The 10242-nt window shown below is 58.6% G+C and overlaps 2 protein-coding genes across 3 annotated transcripts in view; one reads left to right on the forward strand and one right to left on the reverse strand.

The window, feature by feature from the left end:
- Window positions 1–9: 9 nt before the first annotated feature.
- DDX49 (DEAD-box helicase 49) lies at window positions 10–7237 on the forward strand. The gene is made up of 13 exons (XM_034658101.1): window positions 10–173; window positions 1212–1335; window positions 2339–2424; window positions 2513–2634; window positions 2962–3149; window positions 3301–3441; window positions 4164–4239; window positions 4512–4588; window positions 4770–4867; window positions 5548–5622; window positions 6376–6464; window positions 6545–6616; window positions 6707–7237. The coding sequence occupies exons 1-13, from the start codon at window positions 59–61 to the stop codon at window positions 6890–6892; spliced, it is 1449 nt and encodes a 482-aa protein (XP_034513992.1). The 5' UTR covers window positions 10–58; the 3' UTR covers window positions 6893–7237.
- Window positions 7238–7866: 629 nt separating this feature from the next.
- HOMER3 (homer scaffold protein 3) overlaps window positions 7867–10242 on the reverse strand; it is a 7584-nt gene continuing 5208 nt past the window's right edge. For both annotated transcript variants that reach the window (XM_034658102.1, XM_002912813.4), the window contains exons 7-10: window positions 10020–10176; window positions 9584–9694; window positions 9402–9488; window positions 7867–8334 (exon numbers count right to left, since the gene is read on the reverse strand). In XM_034658102.1, coding sequence (XP_034513993.1) covers window positions 8143–8334; window positions 9402–9488; window positions 9584–9694; window positions 10020–10176 — 547 coding nt within the window. In that variant the 3' untranslated portion in view covers window positions 7867–8142. The remainder of the gene's footprint in view (window positions 8335–9401; window positions 9489–9583; window positions 9695–10019; window positions 10177–10242) is intronic.

The raw sequence follows: 10242 nt of genomic DNA on the forward strand, positions 1-10242 counted from the left end.
GCGGTACGCGCCGGAAAGCACAGCTCACACGGGCGCTCCCTCGGAGCGTGCCGGGAGGATGGCTGGTTTCGCGGAGCTCGGGCTGTCATCGTGGCTTGTGGAACAATGTCGGCAGCTGGGTTTGAAGCAGCCCACGCCTGTACAGCTCGGCTGCATCCCTGCCATCCTAGAGGGTAAGTGTGGCCCGGCCTCTTTCCCAGGAAGCCTCCCCACTCACATCGGCTCCCTTTCCTTGGCGCAGCCTTTGCCCACGCCACTTTTGCGGAGCGAGGGATACGCTTGGGCGTTTTGGGCGTGCCTGGGTCCCAAAGGTAGATTGGGCAGTGTTGGCGTTTGGAATGCACAATTGACTCCCTGTGTATCCGCACACAAATGACGTAATCCCAGAAACTCGTTGTGACCTCAGAGCACAGGAATGAACAACTAATCGATACTACTGGGAAATTTTGGTAGTTTGCACTCCATTTTAATTTTATAAATGGAAACTGAGGTTGTCAAGATTACTGGTAAATGCAGGACTCTGGTCCCGTGAATACTCACCGCTCTAGTGGCCCAACCCAGTTTGCCATTAAAGAGATGCTCTTAGGGGCACCAGGGTGGCTTAGTCGGTTGAGCGTCCCACTCTTGATTTCCGCTCAGGTCATGATTTCAGGGTCAAGATCAAGCCCAGCATTGGGTTCCATGCTGGGTGTGGAGCCTGCTTGGGAGTCTCTCTCTCCCACTCTCCCTTTGCTGCTCTCCCTACCCCATGCTTTCTCTCTCTCTCTAAAAAAGAGAGAGAGATGCCCTTAGGAAGCCTAGGAAGTAACAAGTTGAGGGTTGAGGGATTAAATAAAGATGAAGAAATCAGTAGGGAGCCTAAGATGCACACTGGGGGAGAAGGCATTTAGGTTTCCCCAAGCTGGGATTCTCTGTGAGGGAGTCAAAATGAGACAGGGAGTAGTACCATCTTGGGTCCGATGGATGTGGGTTCCACTGCAGCGTGCTGCTCACTGGCTGTGTGTCCCGGGTACACCTCTGAGACTCGGTTTCCCTTTTTGTTCATTGGAGACAATAATGGTCACACCCTCTTAGAATTTGTCTGTCTGCCTATAACGTAAATGACATATCCATGTGGTAACTGCTCATTAAACATTAGCTATTGTAAACTGTACCCAGTAGAACGTTTGTCTACATCTGAGTGTGTTGATGTTCCTTTGCCTTCTGCCCAGGGCGGGACTGCTTGGGCTGTGCCAAGACAGGCAGTGGCAAGACAGCAGCATTTGTCCTACCCATCTTGCAGAAGCTGTCTGAGGATCCCTATGGCATCTTCTGCCTCGTCCTGACACCCACCAGGTGAGCCTCCCAGGCTTTCTGGGTGAGTTAACCATCTGTGTTTTCTTAGGCAAACACCTTTAGCTCTCTGAGTGTACTTCCCCTACGTTGAAAATGGGGACAGAAATCATTCCTGCCTCTTAAGGGAGGAACAGAATTAACCAGGATAGTGTGTGAGAAGTGCTGAGCACAGGGCTTGTCTCATGGCAAGCCCCGGCCAGACAGGAGCTATCAGTAGTCTTGTAGCCCAAGACAGAGACACATCTTCTGTTCTCGGGCAGACAAATAATGGCAGTTGACATGGTAAGTCCTCTTAGGGCAGGAGAGGTAGGCACTGTATGCTGTGAGGGTGTGGCCTAGGGAGGGATGAGTCGAGGAAGACTTCACTCAAGGGGTACCTTAAAGGATGATAAGGATCTCTCAAAGGGACAAGTTTGGGGAAAGATACTCTAGGCAGAGGGAACCACTAGTACATTCGAGCAGAAGGGTGAGAGAGGCAGGGAACAGAATGGGTACTTGGGCCAGGGAGGTTAGAGCCAACTTGAGAAAAGCCTGGAATGCCTGGAAGAGAGTTAGAACCAATTCTGTGGGCATGTGAGCAGAAGAGGGAAAGACAGGAAGACAGGAAGTAGGCACATGGGCCAAGGAGAGGCCTGGGCAGAGCTGGGACTGAGGGGTGGGGAAGAAGGGACTTGGACACTGACCAGCCCCAGGGGAGAGGGGACTGACACTTAGGTCTTGGACTTTGGTGACTGTGGTGTCGAGGCCACTGCTGAGGAGGAGAGGCCAGTTTGGGTGGGACTGGTGGGAGGGGGTCGTGGGATGTCTGGGCCCCAGCCTTGTAAGGGGGGCCACAATAGGGCTCCAGTGCTCAGTATCAGAGCCTTTATCTAGAGGGAACTGGGAGCTGTGGTGGGTGTGTAAGCAGGAGAGGGCTAGTCAGGACGTCTGAGGGATGGACATGGTACTGGGAGGCAGGCACAGAACCCCCATCTAACTCAGCCTGGCCCCTTCACACCCACAGGGAGCTGGCCTACCAGATTGCAGAGCAGTTCCGGGTCCTGGGGAAGCCTCTGGGCCTGAAAGACTGCATCATTGTCGGCGGCATGGGTACAGGGGGCCCAGGGAGGCTCTGGGTAGGGGACCCCTGCGGCCTCAGGCCACCCACCCAGACCCACCTCTCACACTCTGCCTGCAGATATGGTGGCCCAGGCCCTGGAGCTCTCCCGGAAACCACACGTGGTCATCGCCACACCGGGGCGCCTGGCTGACCACCTCCGTAGCTCCAACACTTTTAGCATAAAGAAGATCCGTTTCTTGGTGAGTCGGCCTGGGACCTGGATTCATCCATTTGGGACATGTGTCCCACAGGCCATGCAGAAGAGCCTTAGGAAGGGTGACAAGGACAGCTGAGGGATCAACAGGAGGCAGCCCATACTAGACGGGATGGGGCGGGGGAGGGCCTCTCTGAGGCTCTGAGATGATTGAGGGAGCAGATGTCCGAGATTTAGAGGGAGAACGCTCCAGGGCCCCGGGTCCCAGGCTGGGAAGGAGGCATGTGGGGGAAGCAGGCCGGGCAGGGCGTGCGGTCAGGCCTCGGACAGCGTTCTCACCCAGATCCCCTACCCCCGGCCACCGGTGCTGCAGGTGATGGATGAAGCAGACCGGCTATTGGAGCAGGGCTGCACTGACTTCACCGTCGACCTGGAGGCCATCCTGGCAGCCGTGCCCACTCGCAGGCAGACCCTGCTCTTCAGCGCCACACTGACGGACACGCTCAGAGAGCTTCAGGGCCTGGCCACCAACCAGCCCTTCTTCTGGGAGGCTCAGGCCCCGTGAGTCCGTAGCCAGGTCCCAAGGGGCGGGGCGGGGCAGGCGTGGGGTGGGGGTGGGGCACACCCAACAGAGGTTATTGGAGGGACGGTGCAGCACATTGGCTCCATTCAGCAGTAGGGGAAACTGAGCCCCCCCGCCCCTTATCCCCAGGGTGCGTACAGTGGAACAGCTGGACCAGCGCTACCTGTTGGTGCCTGAGAAGGTTAAGGACGCCTATCTGGTCCATCTGATTCAGAACTTCCAGGACGAGCACGAGGACTGGTCCATCATCATCTTTACCAACACGTGCAAGTGAGCATGGGCCTGCCTCTCTCTTCCTCAGACCCCTCCCATAGCCCTTTACGAAGGTCCGAGGTGCGAGGCACACAGCCGGTCTTGGCCCTCCAGTGCCTCTGCTCAGACCAGAGATTTCAGAGGATTCGCTCAAAGAAGCTCAGAGAGGTCAAGCAATTTGCTGAGGCCACCCCCCACCCCGAAGAGCCATGATTTGGGGTTCCTCAGGCCTACTCTTAACCAGAAGGCCCAGTGGCCTCTGGCTGTCCCCCAGAAGCCCCCTGCAGCAGCTGAGAAGGCCTTGAAGCAGCCTCTTCACTCTGTCTCGGGGTGTCACTAAGGCCCGGCACATCGGCCGCAACACCCAGGCCCGGCTCTCTACAGTCCTAGGGGCCTTCAGAATCCTTCGAAGCTCTTGGGAGGGTCACTGGGCAGCTGTAGCATGAGCCAGAACAGATACACACCTACTCACATGGAGGAGACCTCCTGACTGGGTGCTGCCCCCCAGGAATTTATGGGCTACCAGAAGAGGAAAGTCCGGATGCAGGGCTGACTCTCGTTAGCTTAGGCCAGGGAAGGGGTCGGCAGAGAGGATGTCAGCAGGCAGGATACCCCACACGCCTGCATCTCCTTCACCACTGCGCAGGGCCACCTTGTTGCAGTCTTGGGGTGCGCTGGGGCAGGAGTGCCTTCCCAAGACCCTGGCTCTGGAGGGGCTGACAGCGTGTCCTTCCTCCCAGGACCTGCCAAATCTTGTGCATGATGCTGCGTAAGTTCAACTTCCCCACTGTGGCTCTGCATTCCATGATGAAACAGGTGAGCGATCAGGCTGCCCCAGAGACCCTCTGGCCCTAGCCACGCCCTGGCCGCTCGTCCCAGCCTCAGGCCCTTTGCACACACTCTACCCTTTGCCTCGAACACTTCCTGCCACCTGTTTGCCTTGGTCTGTCCTCATGGGTGAGCCCCGTAAGGGTGGGACTAGCCTGGACCCACCCTGTTCCCACGCCTCACACAGTAAGGGCTTAAATATTTGCTGAGATGCTACCTGACCCCCGGTCTTCCCAATTCTTTCCCCGACGTGGCAACAGAAAGAACGCTTTGCTGCCCTGGCCAAATTCAAGTCCAGCATCTACAGGATCCTGATTGCCACAGACGTGGCCTCCCGGTGAGTGGCCCCGGGTACTCCCTCCCCTGTGCTGGCCCAGTGACACCCCCACAGAGGGACTAGAGGGCCGACCCTGGCAAGAATTGGGTTCAGCCCCCACTTCACGGCTGAGTGACCTGGGGTGAGTCCCGGCCTTGGTTTCCCCACGTGGACGGTTGCACTGACCGGCCTCTGCCTCCAGGGGCCTGGACATTCCCACAGTGCAGGTGGTTATCAACCACAACACCCCCGGGCTCCCCAAGATCTACATACACCGAGTCGGCCGGACAGCCCGTGCAGGTAAGTGGACAGGGCGGGGTGGCCTTCGGACCCATGTCCCTCCAGCCAGCCCACCCTGTGAGGAACCGAAGTCAGGAGCCAGTGGGAGAAGGTGTGGGGATAGAGCCCGCAGGTGAGAGGCAGTGTTAGGGGAATCATCCTTTCAAAAGCAAAGGCAGGGAATATTCTGGTTTCTAAGATTCTCTCATGTAGGGAGAGACAGGGATTCTGGGGTGGCCAGACGGGGCCTGGCCCTTCTCTCCTGTCCTGTGGCCTGGGGCAGGGCACATCAGCTCCGGGCCCATCTCAGCAAACGACAGGTAGCAAGAATGACACGTGTTTGGTGCTGCTCAGGGTCACGGGCCTCAGCAGCTGTGAGGGCTGCTTGAACGCCGTTACCCTCACCGACACGGGGAATGGAGAGACTAGCGTGCACAGCTCTGAGGCCCGTCGAGCCTTATTGCTGACAAAACGACCCTCCCAAGAAGTCAGCCATGTCACCAGCCCCCGTGTCAGGCCAGTGTGGCAGGAGAGCCGCCTCTCCTGGTGTCCTGTGTCTCCTCTGGGAGGGACCTGGCCTCACCCTGTTCACCGAGCCCTCACTCTGTTCCCACCCAGAGGAGCTCTGAGCTGCCCAGGGGTCACAGCCTGTCTCCGTTGGCCCCTAGCTCATAGCAGGTAACTGTGGCGTGTCCTTGCAGGGCGGCAAGGACAGGCCATCACACTAGTGACGCAGTATGACATCCACCTTGTCCATGCCATCGAGGAGCAGATCAGTGAGTGGAGGGGTGGGAGAGGGGGGTGTGGGGGGGAGGGTGCCTCTGGGTGAGATGCTCACTCATCCCCCACCCAAGACATCTGCCGGGCTACTCACTGAGCAGACGTAAACTGCACTTTCCTTCCTGTGCAACCCCAAATGAAGGTTTTGAGCCCAGTTATCAAAACAAGCTTCCCACAGTGGCCCTCAGCTGCCAAAAGCCACATCCGGTGGGAAGGGACTTTGGTTTCTCAGCCTGAAATGTATGGATGGTCCTTGTGGATGAGTCAGAGGCCCCAGGGCCAGGGTCTGGGTGCGTTTAAAAATCACCCTTGCGTGATTTAACGTATAGCCCAGACCAAGAACCACTGGAAAATCTGTAATCACTGCACAGACTGCTCTAAAATTCAGAAACTTCTGGACTGCAAAGGACGGTGTTTGAGTAATCTCTACACCCACCATGGGACTCGAACTCATGACCCCAACCAAGGTCAAGAGTCACACACTGTTCTGACAGAGCCAGCCAGGCGCCCCAAAGGACAGTGTTTAAAAAAAAATACTTGCAGTCAAATGCATAGTGTTGCTAACAGCAACCAAAAAAGGACAGCCCATCTCCTTTAGGTCTACAATCCCGGATCTTGTCCACCTGACCCTTATCTGATCCAACCCCAGTCTTGCATGCCCCACTGCATGGGGAGCTCACTCCCAAGCCAGAATCCCTCCCCTTGTCTTGTCTGCCCTCTCCCACCCCCTGGGACCCGTGCCCCTACAGAGAAGAAGCTGGAGGAGCTCTCCGTGGAGGAGGCCAAGGTGCTCCAGATCCTCACGCAGGTCAATGTGGTGCGGAGGGAGTGTGAAATTGTGAGTATCGGAGGCCGGAGGGCCCGGGGTGCTCCCTTTGAGATGAGGGCCCCCATGACGGCCTCTCCTTCCTTCCCCAGAAACTGGAGGCAGCCAACTTTGACGAAAAGAAGGAGATCAATAAGCGGAAGCAGCTGATCCTGGAGGGGAAGGTGAGGGCTGAGCAGGCAGGTGGGGGTGGGGGGAGGGCTTGCAGGGGGCACCGTGCCCCGCTTGGTCACCCGTGGGTCCTCCCATGCCAGGACCCCGACCTGGAGGCCAAACGCAAGGCTGAGCTGGCCAAGATCAAGCAGAAGAACCGGCGCTTCAAGGAGAAGGTGGAGCGGGTGCTGCTGCAGCAGAAGACGGGCGGGGCTGGCCGCAGGGGGCGTCCGCCCAGGGCCCCGCCTGAAGCGCCCTCCGCCGCACCCAGCCAGGGCCGGCCCTGAGCAACCCGTGGCCCCCGCCGCCCCGCCTGGGATCCCTTCCTGGAACTGACGGTCGAGGGCTCCTCCCCTGCACCCCGGACCTGCTCAGTCCCTGTCCGTGGGACCCAGGGACACCCAGGTTGTGCACTGCACAGCTTTCCACCTTGCAGCCCCAGCTGGCCCTTTCCCAGAGCCCCTGCCAAGGGACAGGCTATGGATGAGGAAGGAACACTGGCTGGGAGGTTGGGCCCAGCGCCAACCTCGTGACCCTGGATCGCCTGGGTTGGGGGGGAAGTGGATGCTACCGGGCCCCAGGGCAAAGGTGTGTTGCTTGCAGGAGTCACTTAATAAATGGGTCTCTCAACATCCCCGGTCTGACTCTGTGGGAGTGGGGGCAGGGGAGAAGGGTTCGGCCACTGGTGCTTCCCAAGTCCCCCAGAACATCATGTCACCCCCACCTCCCAGTTATCCATTCCTGTCAGGCCAGGCCAAAGGTTTGAACTACAGGGCTGGCCATTCTGGCCAGGTGACCTTGGGTTTGAGAAGCCCCCTCTGGGCCTCAGTTTCCTCATCTGGAAAATGGGCACAGCAAGGGCACCACTTTCCAAACGTGGCCATCAAGTTCAGTGACATGATGCCCATGTGTAGTGAACAGTACCATGTTCTAGGAGCTTCCCCACCTGCCTATCTGGTGGAATTTGGGGTTTGTAGCCAGAGTAAAGGGAGGGGTGCTTAACCAAGGGCCACCTAAAGGCAAACTGGTCCAGACAACAGGAGTTGAGCCCAAGGGGGTGGGGACAGCTGTGCTGGGCAGAGCTGAGGTCCTGGCTGTGTGGCCGGGGGGCACTTCCAGGCTTCCTCTTCTCACCTGCGAGCGGCTCACTAAGCCCTACAAAGATGGGGAGCAGCTGAGGTGCATCAAAGAGGAAGCAGGTAGAGAGGTCCAGTGACGGCGGTTAGATGCCTGGTGTCCACACAACACACACAAGCACAGCCACTCTTAGAAATGTAATCTGGGCGCCAACGCGCGCCCTGGGGATTCTAGAAATTCTACACAATGAAAAGCCTGGAAACAGCCCCTGAGCCGTGAGTGGCCAGGGCCAGCCGGGGCACTGTGGCCAGACCCTCCCCAGGCCGAGTTGGGCCCCCAGTCCCTGCCAGGGTGAACAGCCCACTGTGCCGCCCGCGGCCCGACTCGTGGCCCGGGCGGGAATCGTGTCTAAAACCAGCTCCCGCGGGCCCCGGCTCCCACGCAGACCCTGCAGCCAGGCTCAGGGCATGCCCTCTGCCAGGCGGGCGAGGCCCTCTCGAAGCTCGCTCAGCTCAAACAGCCTGACGTCCAGCAGCTGTGCGGCCCGGCCCACCTCAGCCCGCGCCCGTTCCCGCTCGGCCCTCGCCTCCTCCAGGCTGCGCTCCATCGCCCGCAGCTGGTGCTCCAGTTCAGTGTTGCGGGTCTCCAGGTCCTGCAGGGAGAGGGTAGGCAGGATGTGGGGCCCCAACAAGTCTCTAGGGTCACCAGCCCTGCTTGGAGCATCCAGCATCTGAGGGCCATGCTGTCAGACCCCACTCTGGGCCATGCCATGCTCCCTTCATCTCTTACCCTCCCTGCAGCTTCTGCCCAAGACACTCCCTGAGCTCTTGGCCAATTTAAAGGTCATAGAACTGATCACATCCCTCTTCTGCTCAAGACCCTTCTGTGACCCATCAGGCTGGAAACAAAACCTGCATCCCTCCCTCCCTACTCTCCTTGTTTATTCCAACTCAGACTTGCTGGCTTCCTTGTGGTTGCTTGAACGTGCTGACTTTCTCCCCATCTCAGGGCCTTTGCACAGGCTGAGAACTCGGCCCAGGAGACAAGAGGGAGCATTTCCCCAACTTCTCTCTTCTGGTCCCCAGATCCTTTAACATCTTCCCCTGCTGGACTCACGGGACATTCCCCATGAACATTTCTCAGATGAAATCTTCAGTGAAAGCCAGGCCAGTCAGACCTGGGTTCAAATGCAGACTCCTGACCCTAAAGACTTGATGGGTTGAAGCATGGGAATTCAGCAAGGACTCAAAAATTGCTTGTTGAGAGGGGCCTGGGTGGCTTAATTAGTTAAGTGTCTGCCTTCGGCTTGGGTCATGATCTCAGGGTCCTGGGATGGAACCCCACGATGGGCTCCCTGCTCAGTGGGGAGCATGCTTCTCCCTCTCCCTCTGCCCTTTCTCCACCCCCCCATGCTCTATGTCAAATAAGATCTTTTTAAAAATTGCCTGTTGAATCAAAGAATATGAAACATTGTACTAATAACAACTGTCCTTTACAAAACACTGGCTGCAACTTGGACTTTCCATGCCCCTGGTCCTCCCAATCTTTCACAACCTTAGGTAAACCTCTTCCTGACCCCACTTACAGGTGAAGAAACTGAGGCCCGGAGAGGCACACAGCTGCCCAGGACCCAAAAGGAAGGAAGGATCCCAGGTCTGTCCCGCAGCCGGGGCTGGCTGCCCCTGGGCCGTCACCCCACCGCAAGGCGACGACACACACCTGCACCTTCTGCTGGGTCTCCTCGCGTTCGCTGACGTCCACGGCCTCACGGGGTCCACCAGTCTGGCTCTTCAGCGTCTGGATCTCCTAGAGAAGAGTTCCCAGGGTCTGTTCTGGGGGTCTTGGCTCCCCCGTGGGAGGTCAGGGAAGAGGAAGCCCAGGGACACACACTCAGTGCTCACCTGGTCCTTGGTTTGCACTAATGCCTCCAGCTGCTCCAGAGACTGGCCCGGCCCTTCCTTCTCACTGACCGAGGGTGGTTCTGCGGCTGCCTGGGCCTCCAGCTCAGCCACCTGTGTGGACAGGAGAGTCAGCCCCTGACACCCCAGCCTGCACTCTCCTGACCCCGGGGGATTCTGTCCCTTGCTCAGTCACACCCATGACGAGGCACTCACCCCCTCTGATTGGGGCTACCACCTTGCGGCAGGTAGGACTTCAGGGTTTGACAAAGGTTGGCATTCTCTCAGACCCATAATACAGAACAAGAAACTGAGGCGCAGGGAACGACGGGCCGAGATCACACAGCCAGCCCGTGAACCCAGGACGGATAGGACATGAGGAGGCAGGGGGTCCCCAGCTGCCGGGGCCACTTGGAGTCTCTGAAAGGGGTCCCCTCACCCGCTGCCGCAGCCTCTCGGCCTCTGCGCGCTGGGCCTCCAGCTGCTGCCTCCACTGGGCGGCGGCGGCGTTGGCTTCTCGCAGGGCGCTCGCCAACTTGTTGTTGCTGTCCTGCAGCGCGAAGAACTCGGCCTCCCACTGCACCTCGCCCACCGAGCTGCAGGGACGAAAGGGTTGGCGGGGTCGAGGCCGGGCCTCACCAGGGAGAGGGCGGGGGCGGGGC

The sequence above is a fragment of the Ailuropoda melanoleuca genome, chromosome 4 (genome assembly GCF_002007445.2).
Source record: "Ailuropoda melanoleuca isolate Jingjing chromosome 4, ASM200744v2, whole genome shotgun sequence".
NCBI lineage: Eukaryota > Metazoa > Chordata > Mammalia > Carnivora > Ursidae > Ailuropoda > Ailuropoda melanoleuca.

Excerpts from the sequence above, each read along its gene's own strand:
- DDX49 (XM_034658101.1), top strand. The coding sequence starts at position 59 with ATGGCTGGTTTCGCGGAGCTCGGGCTGTCATCGTGGCTTGTGGAACAA. Across the intron at positions 174-1,211 it reads CATCCCTGCCATCCTAGAGG|GGCGGGACTGCTTGGGCTGT; the intron begins GTAAGTGTGGCC and ends CCTTCTGCCCAG. Across the intron at positions 6,465-6,544 it reads TGCGGAGGGAGTGTGAAATT|AAACTGGAGGCAGCCAACTT; the intron begins GTGAGTATCGGA and ends TTCCTTCCCCAG.